This window comes from Callospermophilus lateralis, chromosome 10 (genome assembly GCF_048772815.1).
Source record: "Callospermophilus lateralis isolate mCalLat2 chromosome 10, mCalLat2.hap1, whole genome shotgun sequence".
In the NCBI taxonomy this organism is placed as follows: Eukaryota; Metazoa; Chordata; class Mammalia; order Rodentia; family Sciuridae; genus Callospermophilus; species Callospermophilus lateralis.
In genome coordinates this window covers 75581346-75600191 of record NC_135314.1, presented here as the reverse complement: position 1 = coordinate 75600191, position 18846 = coordinate 75581346, and the positions used below count along the sequence as shown (strand labels likewise).

The 18846-nt window shown below is 37.6% G+C and overlaps 1 protein-coding gene across 1 annotated transcript; it reads right to left on the bottom strand.

Moving 5' to 3' along the window:
• Positions 1 to 1588: 1588 nt before the first annotated feature.
• Rpl24 (ribosomal protein L24) lies at positions 1589 to 6535 on the bottom strand. Its single transcript, XM_076868797.1, has 6 exons — positions 6427 to 6535; positions 6237 to 6312; positions 5581 to 5691; positions 3532 to 3668; positions 2549 to 2612; positions 1589 to 1989 (listed from the first exon to the last, which is right to left on the bottom strand). Exons 1-6 carry the CDS (start codon positions 6429 to 6431, stop codon positions 1909 to 1911), a joined length of 474 nt encoding a protein of 157 aa, XP_076724912.1. The 5' UTR covers positions 6432 to 6535; the 3' UTR covers positions 1589 to 1908.
• Positions 6536 to 18846: the final 12311 nt, after the last annotated feature.

Below are 18846 nucleotides of genomic sequence, written 5' to 3'. Positions count from 1 at the left end.
CATATCAATTAAATAGTTCTCTACAAGCAAGGAAGCTAAGGTGTTTTTTATTGTTGTTTTCAGAAAAGCATGGTGGAGCGAGCTGGCAATCCCAGCCATTAGAGCATCTAAGGTAGGTGGATCACAAAATCAAAGTCAGCCTTAGCAACTTAGCAAGGTGTTGAGCAACTTGGAGAGATCCTGTCTAAAAAAAGAAAAATACAAATGGGAAGTGGCAAATACTATTTAAGAAAACCCAAGTTATAAAAACATCCTTCCACCAAGTTCAGTTTTTGCAAAACACAATGTGGTGTTGTTACACATTGAGAAGTCCATTGATTCTCCAAATTCTCCTTTGGGACAAGAAACAAGTGTTTTAACAAAAGTGGTTTCCTGTGGTCAAGAGTGTCTTCCTGAGGGAGCAAAGCTAAAATTTGTACTGAGAATTGGCAATCAAGTGTTTATTTCTAGCTAATTCTGAGCTCCTGGGACTCCAGAGCAATTACAACTGGTAGATCCATCTGACAAGGGAAATGACATTTTACAAGGGGAGATTTTGTGTCCAAAAATCAACAGCTCAGCATTCGTTTGGATATTTTGGCTTTTAACTTTCCTTTTTTAGCTAGTGACCTTATTTTCCGTCAATATTCACTAATATTGTCACTAACACCAAAAGGCTTTTTTCCCAAGAAAAACCTTAATCTTCTAATTTATGTTTATCAGTATATCTTATTCATTGCATAATATTGGTTACACATAAAATTATTTTTCAGGTTCTCTGCAAACCTATTTATTATACCCAACAATTAGAATAATGCCTGAGGGCCGGGGAAGTGGCTCAAGCGGTAGCGCTCTCGCCCGGCATGCCTGTGGTCCGGGTTCAATCCTCAGCACCACATACAAAAACAAAGATGTTGTGTCCCCCAAAAATTAAGAAATAAATATTAAAATTCTCTCTCTCTTAAAAAAAAAGTTTGGGCTGCATTAAAAAAAAAAATAATGCCGAAATTGAACATTAACCAGGGGAAGAAAATTTGTAACACATTATAGGGGATAAATGGTGATGAAGGAAATGTTGACATGGACCATAATTTCACCTTCGGAAAGCTTGTTTAAGACATGACTTATGCATTTTTGTATCCTTGCAACTCAGCACAGGTGGGCAGTTAATAAAGTCATCTATAGAGTACAAGCCTGTTCACAAATTATAGTATTTTCCTTATCACATTACACATCTCTTGATCATCAGGCTATTGAGCAATTTTATTTGGCACAGCTCAACAAATTACTCTGGGAATAGTACAATATACTCTTATTCGGTGACCCTGGGTTCAGAGACAGAATAATATAGCCAGAATAGAAAGGGGGATGCTATTTTCTGGGAGCAAGAGATTAATACAGATGATAATTTTTGGAACCATCAAATCAGCTAATAGCTAATGGTGGGAGAAGGGGGGGGGTTTCCAGATGTATAAGGCAAACCCAATAAAAAACAAATGTGTCTGTCATGGATAGAAAAATGACAGGAAAAGAGCATTTGAATAGTCAACTTGGGCTAAATCTATGCAACACTGCAGTACGTTCAGTCCTAAACACATTGAAGCAAAGCTAGCATTCAACCATACATCTTTATTGCCTTATTCTAACATTTCTCCAATTAAAAGGGTTACATCAGAAGGCATTATTCCTGAGAAATGAACTTTCATTATTTTGGCACAGGAAATCAAACCCAGAGCACATGTATGCTAAGCAAATAGTCTACAATTTTGATCAATACCCCCAGCCCCAAGAAATGAACTTGAAATTGTCTTAAATTCTCAACTTTACTGTACACCTATTACCATGTGGACCCAACATGCCTGTTTAGGAGCAAAAATTCAACACCATCTAAGTTATAGACATCTTTATTTTAAAATCTCATCTGCCAATTTAGCGTTTTCCACCAACTCGGGGAGCAGAAACCTTCACAGGTTTCACAATCTTTTGCTTAGGTGCTGCCTTTGTTGGAGCCTGTAAAAAGATAATATGACATTACTTAACAAAACTTTTATCACCCCATAAATATATATTGTGTATACACTACATTGCCTTAATAATTTGACTGCATTCCTTTTATCAAAATTTTATGTAACTCCCCATGTTAAAAATTCATTTCCATCTTTATAATGAAAGACAAAGATACTGTACAGATTGGAGAATAAGGAGACATAATTGGGATTATGAACTGTATCCAAATAGAAAAATCATGCTACTTTTATTAGTAGTATAGAACCAATGTTAATTTCTAGTTTAAAGTTTTCACCATGGCAACAAAAAAGCTGTGTAACTCTACACTGTTACCAAAACTTTTCTAAGAAATAAAGTTTAAAAACCAAAAGCCACATTTATTTTCCCCATTCCCAATACGTAATATTAAAAAGACGCACTGACTCCTAGAAAGACAACTTCAGAGACCTGAACCAATCACCCAGAAATCCAATAAAGTCTGGGTATCTACTTGCACTTACTTCTCTGGCTTAAAACAAAAACTTGGTTATATTAAGAAATTCAAGAAAACCCCCACAATTACCTTAGCAGCAGCCATTGCCGTCTTTTTAGATGCCTGCTTAGCCTTTTTTGCTTCCTTGGCAGCCCTGTGCAGTTAAAGATAAATTTAGACAAAGTACTTAACTCTTGAAGAGTACCACTAATTAAGACGGAGCTACAGTTTTAGAACTATCAAATTGCTTTCTTCCCCCCATTTCTATTCTTCATTTCTAGGCTAAGTCCCAAATCCAAGGGGATTAATCTCATCACCAAGTCACTTCTGTTAACATGTATTACAGAGTACAGTAAATTTTACTGCATATGCCATTTTATTTTGTTGTACTGGGAACTGGCTTTACCACTGAGCTATATCCCTAGACCTTTCAACTTTTGAGACAAGGTCTAAGTTGCTGAGGCTAGCCTCAAACTTGCAATCCTCCTGTCTCAACTTCCCAAGTTGTTGCAATAGGATTTTTACTTATTTTTTTTTTTTTAGTTGTAGTCGGACACAATGCCTTTATTTTATTTGTTTTATGTGGTGCTGAGAATCGAACCCAGGGCCTTGCACAGGCTAGGTGAGCACACTACTGCTGAGCCACACCCCCAGCACCTCCACATAGGATTTTTTCCCCATTTTAAAAAAAATTTTTAATTTGTTATAGGACAGTAGAATGCATTACAATTCATATGGCACATAAAGAGCATAATTTTTCATCTCTTTGGTTTGCACATAGAATTTCAACACAACAGAAATTAAAACCTGGCATGGTGTCAATGGCCTATAAGTAATCCCAACTACTCTGGAGGCTGAGGCAGGAAGATCCCAAGTTTAAGGATAGGCTTCAGGAACCTAGGGAAACCTTGTCTCTTAATTAAAAATCAAATGGGCCAGGGATGTAGCTCAGCAGCAAAGCTCATCTGGGTTCAATCCCCAGTACCAAAAAAATAAAACAAATTAGACTATATTTTAAATAAAACATAAAGTTTATCCCCAAGACTTGAAATGTTCAGTGAACCATTTCTTACCTAATAGCTTGCTCTCGTTGAGCCTTTCTAACTTCAGGTTTCTGATTCCTCTTGGCCATGATATCAGCAAGGGATGCACCAGTGATGGCCCTCTGAAATTTGACTGCACGCCGGGTTCTCTTCTTTTGAATTTCTTCCTACAAAACAAAAACATGGGAGCACACTTATTAACCTAAGTCTTTTAATAAGACTTAGAGATTTTTAAGAAAGGGCTAGTGGGGGGAATTGAATTTATCAATATTCTTAAGACACTAAAAACAAAACTGAGTTATAAAACAAAAATTAATGAAGTCTTTTAAGACTCATACTCAACAACAACAAAAATAATGCCAATTATTTGAAATGAAATAAAACGTTTAAGCTTTCTACTTATGAACTATTTGAATCATCTATTTTGAACTTTTTTAAGCACCTCAAACTCAGCAAACACTAATCAATATCTCCCCATTCTTTCTCCCTATTAACCAGCCTACTCTGGATAACTTATAAAAGTGGAAGCATATTGTATTTCCACTTGGCCTATCTTCAAGGTTCATAAGAAGTCAACTGGTTATTAGTCTTTTTTTAAGCCTGTATGTAACAGGCTGAGCATCTGCAACCACAAAATCCAAACTGCTCTAAAATCCAAAATTTCTTGAGCAACCACACTGGAAAGGTTGTTAAAATATCAAATTACCTTCAGATTATAAGAACTGTAATGAATTAGATTTAGGTCCCTCAACAAAATATTTCATTATAAATATCCAGCTAATCCAAGTTCCTGAAACATTCCATTCCAGAGATACTTAACTGCTTCAAGCATTTGGAATCACAGCTGTTCAACTGTGCATTTTGTTATCCATTGATCTTCTGATGGACATTCATTTTTACCTTTTGGCTATTGTGAACAATGGTGTTAACATCAGTATACAAGTTAAGGGAGTACCTATTTTCAATTCTTTGGGGTATAAACTTAAAGAGTTGAAATGCCAGATCATGGGCTGGGTTTGTGGCTCAGTGGTAATGCGCTCACCTAGTATGCATGAGGCACTGGGTTCGATCCTCCGCATCACATAAAAGTGAAATAAAGATATATATATATATAAAAAAGAAATGCCAGATCATGATGATTTTCATAATGAATTAAATGATTGTTTCCACAGTGGCTGCACCATTTTATATCCAGCAATTAACAAGGGTTCCAGCTTCTCCATGTCCGCACTAACACCAATAATATCCCATTTCTTTTTTTTTTTGACAATAGTCATCCAATCCATTTTTAAAATGGAAGTAGAAATAATCCCCCCTCACCCCCATAATGAGGATTGAACCCAGGGCCTCCAACAAGCTAGGCAAGTACTCTACCACTGAGCTACATCACCAGCCTGTTTAAATTTTCTTTTGAAACAGGTTCTGGCTGAATTGTCCAGGCTGGCCTCAACTTTCGGTCTGCCTCCCTCAGACTCCTAAGCAGCTGGGATTATAGGTGTGTACCACCATGCAGGCAGCAGGCACTTTCCCTCCTCTTCCACACAGGAAATGCTCACTAAATAAGCATAAATATCCCAAAGTCATCTGAATAACATAGGTAGTTCTACCACCACAATCAAACTTTTTTCCTCACAAATCTCGTCATCTAGCTAAATGGACACCGACCCCCAAAAAAGCAAGGCCCCCAAAATTTTATTTTAGGTTTCAGGATGAACCAGTACTACAAGTGATCTACATTAATCTACCTTAGTGCTAATCCTATGGGGACTATATTAAAAACCAAGTTATAAGAAGACTCAATCACGCACTGGAACTGCATTAACATCTCCATCATGCTCTATAACCCAAATGTAACTAATGTAATTTGTACAAAGGGATTTTTTCAGATTTTAGCTTCATACTACTAAGTCTAAAATGTACATCATCTCATCTCTTTTCACTTCACTGATGCTTTACACATTTTACAAGCACATTTCAATAACTCTCATTTAGTCAAAAAATTACATGACAGAAACCAATGCTCAGGAAGCTAAATTTCTTTAGAGATTGCCCCACAACACTAAAGGGTATTCCACTCACCGACTGGCCCTTTTTGTGCTTTCTTCTGTAGAGGACAGTCCAGTTTATCTGCCGAGGATTCCTCTTGGATAGGAAAGCCGACTCGCATTTTGCATTAAGAAATTGGAAAACCTGTTGTCACAAATCCAAAGTCATTACCTACCTAGCTATACAAATAAAGGACGCTGAGCTTAAAAACCCTTCAAAATATTTTAGAGCTATTTTATGAAATTGGGGCTCACAGAGACCAGAAAACTTAGGTCATATAACTGTTAGTAACTGAGTTAATAACCCCAAGGTCGCTACGTTTGGTCGGTACTCCCAAGGAGGCCAAGCTATGCTTTAAGCAAAGGTGAGGTATCAAATTCCGATAATTCTGCTCATGTCCCTCCCGAGATTCCAAAAGGACCTGTGGCCGTCTAACAAGCAGATATCCGGTACCCTAGTTACTTCGCTTATGCTACGTCATTAATTACACAAACCGCTCGTTTCCCACTTGGCTCACACTACATTAAGCCTCAATGGTTCACTTACAAATTCCTGATTCCAACCATCACTCCACACAAGGCTCCCGAACCCTTTCAGAAGCCAACAGACTGGTAAGAAATTAAGCCATTTACACTTAAGTAGGTCGGTTTTTCCTTTTCAGAGGAAAAAAAGCTAATGCGGCCCTTTACCTTTCCGTCGGTCCTGGCGTAGCGCCTCCCGTGTCCGGGGTATATCTTGTACCCGCTAAAACTGCACAGCTCGACCCTATAACGAAAAGTGAAAACCCATTAAGGGGGCTGTTTACAAGTAATAGCCATGCCCAGGACGCCGCAGAGAGGTTCAGCGCGAGGATGGAAGCGGATTGGAATTCAAGCTTACTTCATGGCGGCGGCTGCTGGGATAAAGGGAGGACAGCGAAGAGAAGGAGAGAATCATGGGAAAAGACCTTATAAGGTCGTGGGGGAGAATCCCCACCCCTAATCCTTTTCGCTCACTTGGGTGCTTGGTGATGACGTCACGTGGCGGCGCAGAATCGGGCGTCCTTGGCTACGGAGGGCCTGGGGAGAAATTCCACTAGACTGCGGAACGCTTTGTGGAGAGGGGAAGGAGGTGGTCCGGTGGGCCAACTGGCTGTCGATTCTAGGTCATTCCTCCAGCGGCCAAGTGTTCTAGAGCCAGCAGTTCTACCGCAAAGAATGTGAACGAAAGAGAAGGGTGTCCTGTGTCCTCGCCCTTCTTCCTTTTGTACAGACCCACAGGCTTATACCCCGCAGGTTAAACGCAAGTCACATTTTGCCTTCCGCATTAGCCCATTTCCAAAACTAAAGTTAAATTTTACGGGCCAGGATGTAGCTGTGTGATAGAAAACGTGTTGCTCGAAGCCATGGGTTTAATCCCCACCACCAGGAGGAGGAAGTGGGGAGCTTTACTATTAACGTTAAAAAACGGAGAAGGGGGCTTGGGTTATAGCTCAGCAGCAGAGCGCTTGCCTCGCACATCTGGGGCACTGGGTTCGATCCTCAGCACCACATAAAAATAAAGATATTGTGTCCATATAAAAAAAAATCTTTAAAAAAAACAGGGAGGGAGGGGGAAGTGCTGGGGAATGATATTGGGCAAACTGTATTGTTACATCGTGTGCATGTACGAATATGTAATAGCAAATCCCATCAATATGTACAACTGTAATGCACTAATAAAAATGTAAAAAATAAAACAATGACATCCAGAACTGTCTTCCATAGTGTTGGCACCTTGCGTTAATTATAATTAACATTCGTTGAGACCTTTCTTCGTGCTAGGATTTGTGCTATAGAGTTTACATACTTTAGCTGATTCATTTTACAAAGTTCCTATTGAGTATGTGAGGAAACTGCAAAATTACATTAGCAGATCTGAGAGGAGTTCCTTTGTGGTGAATGGTTGCTTAGGGAAGCTGAAGGACCTGATGGAGAGTGAAGCTCTTTCCAGGCCTGTCGGAGGACCCAGGCCTCAATTTCTTGAGGTTTTTTTTTTGTGTGTGTTTTTTTTTTTTTTTTTGTAATTCTAGATAATTATCTAGTATGTGAAGGGGGACAGTCAAGAAGCAATCCTTATTACAACTATCTTATATTTGATAAAGGGGCTAAAAGCATGCAATGGAGGAAGGATAGCATCTTCAACAAATGGTGCTGGGAAAACTGGAAATCCATATGCAACAAAATGAAATTGAATCCCTTTCTCTTGCCATGCACAAAAGTTAACTTAAAATGGATCAAGGAGCTTGATATCAAATCAGAGACACGGCATCTGATAGAAGTAAAAGTTGGCTATGATCTACATACTGTGGGATCAGGCTCCAAATTCCTCAATAGGACACCCATAGCACAAGAGTTAATAACAAGAATAAACAAATGGGACTTACTCAAACTAAAAAGTTTTTTCTCAGCAAAAGAAACAATAATTGAGAGGTAAATAGGGAGCCTACATCCTGGGAACAAATCTTTACTCCTCACACTTCAGATAGAGCCCTAATATCCAGAGTATACAAAGAACTCAAAAAATTAAACAATAAGAAAACAAATAACCCAATCAACAAATGGGCCAAGGACCTGAACAGACACTTCTCAGAGGAGGACATACAATCAATCAACAAGTACATGGAAAAATGCTCACCATCTTTAGCAGTCAGAGAAATGCAACTCAAAACCACCCTAAGATACCATCTCACTCCAGTAAGATTGGCAGCCATTATGAAGTCAAACAACAACAAGTGCTGGCGAGGATGTGGGGAAAAGGGTATACTTGTACATTGCTGGTGGGACTGCAAATTGGTGCGGCCAATTTGGAAAGCAGTATGGAGATTTCTTGGAAAGCTGGGAATGGAACCACCATTTGACCCAGCTATTCCCCTTCTCGGTCTATTCCCTAAAGACCTAAAAAGAGCATACTACAGGGACACTGCTACATCCATGTTCATAGCAGTACAATTCACAATAGCAAGACTGTGGAACCAACCTAGATGCCCTTCAATAGACGAATGGATAAAAAAAAATGTGGCATTTATACACAATGGAGTATTACTCTGCATTAAAAAATGACAAAATCATAGAATTTGCAGGGAAATGGATGGCATTAGAGCAGATTATGCTAAGTGAAGCTAGCCAATCCCTTAAAAACAAATGCCAAATGTCTTCTTTGATATAAGGAGAGTAACTAAGAACAGAGTAGGGAGGAAGAGCATGAGAAGAAGATGAACATTAAACAGGGATGAGAGGTGGGAGGGAAAGGGGGAGAGAAGGGAAATTGCATGGAAATGGAAGGAGACCCTCAGGGATATACAAAATTACATACAAGAGGAAGTGAGGGGAAAGGGAAAAAAAGGGGGGGAGAAATGAATTACAGTAGATGGGGTAGAGAGAGAAGAGGGGAGGAGAGGGGAGGGGAGGGGGGATAGTAGAGGATAGGAAAGGCAGCAGAATACAACAGACACTAGTATGGCAATATGTAAATCAGTGGATGTGTAACCGATGTGATTCTGCAATCTGTATACGGGGTAAAAATGGGAGTTCATAACCCACTTGAATCAAAATGTGAAATATGATATATCAAGAACTATGTAATGTTTTGAACAACCAACAATAAAAATTAAAAAAAAAGAAGCAATCCTTGAATTCTTGAATGGGAGACTGTCATGCATAATACATGAATAGGAAACCAATGAAATGATTTAAATTGTACTTTCTAACAACAACTCGCCCAAAAATGTTTTGTAAGGTAGATGATATGAAGAGATTTGGAATGTTCAGTTAGATGACTGATGTCAAGAAAGTATAGAATTATGTTGAACCAGTGAAGAATGAGTTAAAAGAGATTTGTGTGGAATCAAAAGGCAGAGCAAAGAATTTTTGCTGGACCAACTCTGACCAGCTGTTGAAAATGCCTAGTATACTTGGAAGCTGTTTGCTTCCTTAGGCTTCTGTAGCTTGATGAACTTAGCCATGGGATTTTTATCCAACTCTATTCTAAATCATAGCTAATTTTAAAATGATTTGTGGGGGTGGGGTTATGGGGGGTGTTAATCTGGCATTGAACCCAGGGGTGCTTAACCACTGAGCCACATCCCCAGTCTTTTTTATGTTTTAATTTGAGACAGGGTCTTGCTAAGCTGCTTAGGGTCTCACTAAGTTGCTGAGGCTGGCTTTGAACTCATGATCCTCCTCCCTCAGCCTCAGGAGTAGCTGGGATTACAGGCCTGTGTCACCATGACTGGCAAATGTTTGATCTTTTAAAGAAAAAAATCTGGAATAGTCCTGACTTCTACAAGTTGCAAGTCTCAGCTGGATGTGAATAGGGGTTGAGTCAAGATCTACCTGCAGGATTATAGTCCCATCTGTTTGACAGAATCTCAGAATTTATATCCCTGTCCAGCATTTTAGAAAGATGTTGGGTGGTTTTGATCTTTGAAATTCATTTTGGCCTGACTAGTTTTATGAAGGAAAAGCAGGAAAGTGGATCTTCAGAGTTTGAGCTGCACATTTTGCCCTTTCCTGAAGAGCATTCTTGAACTGGTATTTCAAGGGTTCTTTGTAACAGGCTACTGGTATCACAATTTAAATTGTGATCAAAACACTTTTATAGTAGGAAGAAATTATACAGAAACCCCTAAGAGAATTTGTCTTACTGTTAATAAGCGCAACTTCCAATACCATCCATAATTTTTTTGCTCATTTTATCTTTGCTTTCTCTTATCAGAGGCAAAAGGCTTAGCTGCATTCAGCTCTCTTTTATTTACTTTTGGAGTACTTATGAACCAAACTTGGTGCTGCTCTTTTCAGCCTCTATAACTTCTTTAGCAGTTTTAAACTGCTAAAGGCTGACATGGTGGCATGTTCCTGTAGTACTAGCTATTCGGTAGGCTGAGGGAGCCAGGCTGGGCAACATAGGGTAACCGCATCACAAAAACAAACACTCTCTCTCTCTCTCATATATATATATATATATATATATATATATATATATATATATATATAGATAATTATAATTCAGGGTGTTAAGAAAAATATGATGATGGGAGCTAGGTGAATGGTGGTATCACTGTTAAGGGAGAAGAGATAAAGAAGCAGGTTTCTTCGGGAGAAAAGTTTTTGAAAGACTAGTTTAGGATGCTCATAATACAGGAAAATAGCTGTGTGGTGGGAAGTTCAGATGAGTATTTAGGATATATTTTAGGAGTAATGAACCTATTTATGGTGACAGTAGGCTATGTAGGATACCCATCACCTAGTATCAAAGCTGGGGATGGGGATGTTGCTCAGTGGTTAAGCATCCCTCAGTTCAATCCCCTGTACCAACAACAACAACAACAACAACATCAAAAAGAATTCAAGGGAGAATGAGAGAGAGACTCTCTTGTCTGGGATTCTGGGCTTTTTTTTTTTTTTTTTTTAGTTATACATGCACACAATATCTTTATTTTATTTATTTTTATGTGGTGCTGAGGATTGAACCCAGCGCCTCACATGTATGAGGCATGCACTCTGCCACTGAGCCAAAACCCCAGCTCCCCCAGGGATTTTTTTTTTTTTTTTTTAAGAACACTTCATCAGTCTGAAATCACAAGATGTTTATGGTGGTTTGATCGTTTTCAGGATCCTTAGGGTAAAGTGCTCTCCACTGTTTGATCTGAAATAGAGAACATTAAGAAGTACCCTACAGTACAGATTTCTTAAAATATTGTCTCTTTTTTTGCTTAGTCTGTTTACTAAATGGACTACTAAACAGTACACAAGGTAATTTTGATAAGTGAGTGAATTTACAATAACTAAGATTTGAAGGTTTCCCAGAAATTTGGGAATGACAGGCCTGGGAAGAAAGGTATGCAAAGCATTAGCATAAGGCAAAATACTTTTAAATTCAAATTATATTTTCTAGCTAGGTGTGATGACACAAGTCTGTAATCCCAGTGACTTGAGAGGAATACAGGTTCTAATCTGAGGCCAACCTGGGCAATTTAGCAAGACCCTGTCTCAAAAATTTAAAAAAGGACTGGGGGATTGGGGTTGTAGCTCAGTGGATGAATGCTTGCCTCAAACATGTAAGACACTGGGTTCGATCTGCAGCACCACATAAAAAAATAAAATAAAATACTGTGTCCATCAACAACTTACAAAAATGGACTGACATATAGTTTAGTAACTTAGTGATAGTGCCCCTTGGGGTTTGATCCCCATTACTACCCCCCCTCCAAAAAAAAAAAAAACCACCTCTAAAATTATATATATATATATATTTTTTTTCTTTCTTTCTTTCTACCTGCTTTTTTTTTTTTTTTTTTTTTTTTTTTAACCTCAGGGCAATTATTGCCAACCAGAATGTCTTGTGTTAGGCCAAATAGCCAAGTGTCATTTTACCTCCACCTTGCTCAGTCACAAGCTGTGAGCTGCCTCTTGAAGGTCAAGAGAAAGTGAGGAGAGATAGAGAGAGAGAGAGAAGAAGAAGGAGAAGGAGAAGAGGAAGAGGAAGAAGAGGAGGAGGAGGAGAAGAAAGAGGAGAGAGAGAGAAAGCGAGAAATGACACACGTTTGTCAGAACTGACAAATAAAAGCCATCTCTCTGTAGGAGAGAGAGGCAAAACAGGCTTGAGTTCTGGGACTTTTATGAGGGAGGCTCAGGAATCAGAGCAGGGTGAGTCCTAATTTGGGCGTTAAGGGTTGGGTTGGTATGAGGGAATGGGTGACCCTTTCTCAGAAATGCCCTTGGGCAGGAAAGCAAAACTTTTTCCTTAAAATGGCAGCTTTCACTTAAGATGGCCCTCCAGATGTTAAGCAAGGACCTTGTATTAGGCAGCAAGCCCTTGATTGAAGGGGGATCTGGAGAGTGCTTCTGTGTGTCCCACCCAAAGAAAAAGTGAGTCAGCAAAAAAAATTAATCTGGAAATATCAGTTTTTAAGGGATAGGAGAAGAGCAAGAAGAATCAGCTGAAGGAGAGTGAGCAGATGAGGTCAAAGATTTTCAACAGTGCTAAAAACTATATAAAGTTTAAGTGAGACAGTAACAGGAATGTGTAAACATGAATGCCTTTGGAATGAATGACTCAAGTGTTACTTTTTGTGTTTCCGTCTAACAGTATTCTCTTAACCTGTGAAAAGAGTCTAGCATTTTTAGACTCTTAGCACTGAAGGATATGGACAGTAGGTCCCAAGGAGGGAACTGTTCCTCTACGGGTCCTCCTGCCCTGCCCTAAATTAACCCTGCCACCAAAACTCCTCCCTTGACCTGGCCATGCCCACCAAAATGGTCTGCCAAAAGTAACTAACTCCTCCCCAAAACTGGCTCTGGTAAAACCTTTTTTTTTTTTTTTGATTGATTGATTGATTTTATTTTTTTAAATACACGACAGTGGGATGCATTACAATTCTTATTACACATGTAGAGCACAATGTTTCATATCTTTGTATATAAAGTATGTTCATGCCAATTCATGTCTTTATACATGTACTTTTTTGCATTACAATTCTTATTACACATATATACCATTTTTCATACAATTTTTCATAATGGTAAAAACTTATAAAACACAGACCCTCATGGTGGCCTGCTGCCATCCATTCCAAACTCCAGATGTGCCACACCTGCTCTGGCCTGTTGAGGTTTGCACCATTTTTTTTTTTTTAATTTTTGTATTCTCTTTCATTTGCTTTCAAACACCATAGTTTCCTGCAGTTCACAATCCCAAGACCCTAAGGCATTGACTTTAGGGAATATTTTGAAAGGAATGCCTAGTAACTATATTAGAAAATAATTAGGTTAAACAAATAATACAGTACTTCTTGATAGAAGGGCACAATAGTACCTATGAAACATTCTTTAATAAAATCTAAATCTACTTAAGCTTTCATATCTATAAATCTTAGGAAATACAAGGGATGAAGGAACATGTGAATCAACTACAGAGATGTATTTGGCAATATTTAGTGTGTGAAAAACAGGATAAGAATTTTTTCAACAACATATAAACTGAAAAGAGATTAGAACCTATAAATAGGACCAGCACATAAATAATTTGCAGGGGAGAATGAAAGTGAGCTGGAAAAAGATGTTGCTAAAGTATTAAAATATGAATCTATTTAGTTTCTTCTGCTATATATCCATGAACTTTTATAGTATTTTCTTCACTTGCAATATAATGTTAGGCCCCTAGACCAGGATATATACTAGGCCAGTGCAGCCTTCCCTGGTGCCCAGGAACCCAACATGTTTGTTTACACTCAAATGGCCCACTAGCTCTCAGTCCTGGCTCCAACAGGCAATGTCTTAGTGGGGACCAGAAATCCTAGCCAGCCATATTCCGTTGCCTTCCTGGCCAAATGTACAGCAGACAGGCAACCTCTTCTCCCTACACCCAATTTGTTTTGTACCTGGATCTTGGATGAATCATCAAATCAAGTTGTTTGCCCACTTGGGGGACAAGGGATGCAGTCATGGCAGCAGGGAGCATCATGGAACTGCTGCATGTGAGCAGAGGCACCAAACCCAAGGTACTATTCTCTATTATCTCATTGTACTTCACTTACAAAACAAAATCAAAGATAAAGTTAAGACTTTCAAGGTAGCAGCTGCAGAGTATTATACTAAGGTATGGACCTCTCCTTAGTTTGGTGCCTTGTGCAACTATAGTGCTTGTGTTAATTGAAGCTGGTTCTGCCTGAAAAGAAATTTATGAGCCTTGTCACTAACTAATTGCAATGTATGGATTTTATTTAATCCCTGATTTGAACAAACAAGCTAGACAGATTACGGGGTAATTAGAATACTACTTGGATTCTTTTTTGAGGGGTACTAGGGATCGAACTCAGAGATACTCGACCACTGAGCCACATCCCCAGCCCTATTATTTGCATTTTATTTTTATTTATTTTTTTTTTAAAAGAGAGAGTGGGGAGAGAGGGAGAGAGAATTTTTTTTAATATTTATTTTTTAGTTCTCGGTGGACACAACATCTTTGTTTGTATGTGGTGCTGAGGATCGAACCCCAGCCACACGCACGCCAGGCAAGAGCGCTACCACTTGAGCCACATTCCCAGTCCCTATTTGCATTTTATTTAGAGAAAAGATCTCACTGAGTTGTTTATTTCCTTGCTTTTTGCTGAGGCTCCTTTGAACTTGTGATCCTCCTGTCTCAGCCTCCCTAGCCACTGGGATTAGAGGCCTGTACCACTGGACTGGGCCTGCTTGGATTTTTTTATGAAGATTTACTACCAAGGCTGAGGGTGTGGCTCAGTAGTGGAGCATTTGCCTAGCATGTGTGAGGCACTGGGTTTGGTTCTCAGCACCACATATAAATAAATAAAATAGGGGCTGGGATTTTGGGTCAGTGGTAGAACGCTTGCCTAGCACATACAAGGCCCTGGGTTCCATCCTCTAAAGGTATTGTGTCCAATTACAACTAAAAAAATAAATATTTAAAAAAATAAATAAGTAAAATAAAGATCAATTGACAACTAAAAATTCTTTTTTAAAAAAGATTTACTATTATTTTTTAGATGTTAAAACCATACTGTGTTATGTACTTTTTAAAAACTCTTATTTTTAGAGATATATACTAAATATTTAAAGATTATATAATGTGATAGCTGGAATTTGCCTTAAAATAATCTGAGGGAGGTGTTAGTAGAAAAGGGCATATCTGAAAAAATCGTTGTCCAGGCATGGGTAATGGTTAAAGTTGGTTGTTGGGTATCAAGACTCATCAAAATAGTCTCTATATTCTTATATACTCTTTTAAACACTTTCCATGATAATTTTCAATTATGATGTGCCTTGGGATTGAAAACTTGAAGTCCCACAGTCCTGAAAAATGGAATAAGCAACATTTGTATTATTTTTAATTTAAAAAAGCATATTAGGGCTGGGGTTGTGGCTCAGCAGTAGAGCGCTCGCCTAGTACGTGCGAGGCTCCTGGTTCTATCCTCAGCACCACATAAAGTAAAATAAAGACATTTTGTCCACCTATAACTAAAAAATAAATAAATATATATTTTTTTAAAAAAGCATTTTAGGGGCTGTGATTGTAGCTCTGTGGCCCAGCGCCTGCCTAGCACATGTGAGGCACTGGGTGAGATCTTCCGCACCACATAAAAATAAAACAAATAAAATAAATGCATATTGTCCATCTACAACTACAATAAATAAATAAATCATTTTAAGGGACTGAGAATATAGCTTAGTGACAGAGTGCTTAGCATTGTTAGGCCCTTGGCTCATCGCTAGCCCCACACACACAAAAAATTTTTTTGCTTATTTATGTATTTTCAGTGCTGGGGTTTGAACCCAGGACCTTGTACATGCTAGGTAAGCACTCTACCATTGAGCTACAGTTACTCTCCCCCAAATAGTTTAAAAGAACAACTTCATACAAGAATGTTTATAACATATTTATCCATAATAATAACATCCATAATATAACATTTTTATCCATAATACAGAAATATAGAAAACAGTCTAGGTGTCCATTACAGATAAATATGTAAACAAACTATAACATACCTTTATTTAATATACTCAGTAATGAATTATTGATTTATATATCAACACTGATGAGTATCAAACATTATGTTCATCAAAAGCCTTACATAAAAAAGTAAATACTGTGTACCTCTGTATATATATATCAAGTTCTACATTGTACAAAACTAACCTTTAGTGGGAGAAAAATCAGAGTGTGCTTGACTCTGACTGGGCAAGGAAAAGAGTAACTGGGAAGGAGGGAACTTACTATGTTAATGGTAATGTATATTTTCATGAATTAATTTCAGCTTGTCAAAAATCAGAATATTCAATATTTAAACACTTCATGGTATATGAACTTTATTGCAACAGAAGAAACTAGTAAAGAGGCATTTAGCACTAGTGTAATACATGCTTAAGTGTTTAAAGATAGGTATATTTACATTAAAAACATGGTGGATAAATGGATAGATATGTGACAAATATAATAAAATGTTGACAACAGGCTGAATGGTAGGTATAGTGTTCACTGTGAAATTCTTCCCAATTTTCCATTTGAAATTTTTCATATTTTGGGAAACTAAATAAAGGGAGCCCTCTTGTGGCAAAGTGTAGTATTTCTGATCGTTTGAAAAAAAACAAACCCAAGCAGGGCCTGATGGCATCTGCCTGTAATCCCAGTTGCTCAAGGGGATCAGGAGTTCAAAGCTAGCCTCGGCAATTTAGCAAGCCCCTGTATTTAAATAAAATATTTAAAAGGACTGGAGATGTTGCTCAGTGGTTAAGTAACCCTGGGTTCAATCCCTGGTACCAAAAACAAAACAAAACAAAAACTAACAAAGCATGTTTTTTATGTGATTTGATACATAATAATTGTTTACTATTTTTCACATACTCTATGAATTTGCAGGGATGGGTACTGGGGATTTATCCTAGGAGTATTTTACCACTGAGCTACATCCCCAGTCCTTTTTTTTTTTTTTCAATTTAGTTGCTAAGGCTGGATTTATAATCTTCTTGCCTCAGTTTCCCTGAGTTGCTGATATTTGAGGCATGTGTCACCATGTCTTGCTTACTCTATTGATTTTATTATGTGCTCAAGTTGTCTTTTTAACTGGAAAACTTTCTTCCTCCTCACTGATTAACGTCTTACTTAGATTTTACTTAGATTTTGCTAGAATAAAGGTTGGCAAGCTTTTCCAGTAAAGGAATAGAGAGCAAATATATTAGCTTTCATGGGCTAAAAGGCAGAATTGAAGATATAGCATAGGTACTTATAATACAAGAAAGAAAAATAATTTCCACAACACTTTAATTACAACTAAAAAATAAATATTGGTAAAATTAAACTTCTGTGAGGATAGAGATCTTGCTTTTTATTTTGTAGCAATGTATTTTTTGTGTGTGTGATTAAAAAGTATTATCAAATGATCAGAATTAACAAACTTCCAAGAATTAATTCCCATGTCACTCAGTGTTCCATAAAATGATTGAGAGAGTCTTCATTTAGAAAAATTTCAGTCTTGGCCTTGAGCTTTTTTTAAAAAAAATTATGATAAAACATCATTGCTGTAACAGGTTAAATCAGGATATTCTACTGCTATTTTGATAAAAATTCATGGGCTGACAAGTTATGTTCATGAGAGTGAATGAAATTTATTATTGATATTGCTCATTCAATAATACATAGTAGATTCAAATTCTTTCCAGTGTATCAATTAAAAATATAGAACTTAAATGCCCTCATTTTCATTAGGCATGAAAATCAGTGAAACCAAGCCTTTTAAAAATATTCTTGGGCTGGAGTTGTGGTTCAGTGGTAGAGCACTTGCCTAGCACAACTGAGGCACTGCATTCGATCCTCGGCATCAAATAAAAATAAATAAATAAATAAATATGTGGAAAAAATATATATTCTTGCCTATTTTATGTAGCTATTTGTGAATTAGCCTCCATAAGTCTGTTTCTTCAGTCCATTAAAACACTGACTCATTGAATAAACAGAAATAAATGAGCTTTGACAGTAATTCAAGACCACTCTCAGCAACTTAATGAGAACCTGTCTCAAAATAAAAATAAAAAGGACTAGAGATGTACTTAGTGTTAAAACACCCCTGAGTTCAATCCTCAGTAGCCAAAAAAAGTTTATAAAATAAACAGGAAGCTAAAGTTAATTTATTGGAGAACTTTTTTCTTTCTCTTTTCTTCTTTTTTTTCCAGGGGATTGAATCTAGGGGCACTGTACCACTGAGCTACATCCCCAGCCTTTTTATTTTTCATTTTTATTTTGAGATAGGTCTTGCTAAGTTGCCCATACTGGCTCAAATTTATGATCCTCCTGCCTCAAACTCTCAAGTTGATGGATTTAAAGATTTGCACCCAATGCCTAACCAAGAAAAAAAATTAAATTTATTGTAGCCTAAATTTAGTGTTTATAAGTCTATAATGATATACAATAATATCCTAAGACTTCATATTTGTTCACCACTCACTCACCCAGAGCAACTTCTAGTCTTACTAGTTCCATTCATGGTATGTGCTCTAAACAGATATACCTTTTTGTTTCCTTTTTTTTTTAATGTACCATTTTTACTGTATATTTCTATGTTTAGATACACAAATGCCATTGTGTTACAATTGCCTAAAGTATTCATGCTGTACTAGTTTATAGCCTAAAAGGAAAAGGCTATGCCATAAAACCTAGATGTGTAGTAGGTTGTACTATATGGGTTTATATAAATACACTCTATAATGTTTGTTAGCAACAGAATCACCTAACAATACATTTCTTGGAACACAGCCTTGTTGTTAA

Excerpts from the sequence above, each read along its gene's own strand:
- Rpl24 (XM_076868797.1), bottom strand. Across the intron at positions 3,669-5,580 it reads AGCACAAAAAGGGCCAGTCG|GAAGAAATTCAAAAGAAGAG; the intron begins GTGAGTGGAATA and ends TTTGTTTTGTAG. Across the intron at positions 1,990-2,548 it reads CGGCAATGGCTGCTGCTAAG|GCTCCAACAAAGGCAGCACC; the intron begins GTAATTGTGGGG and ends ATCTTTTTACAG.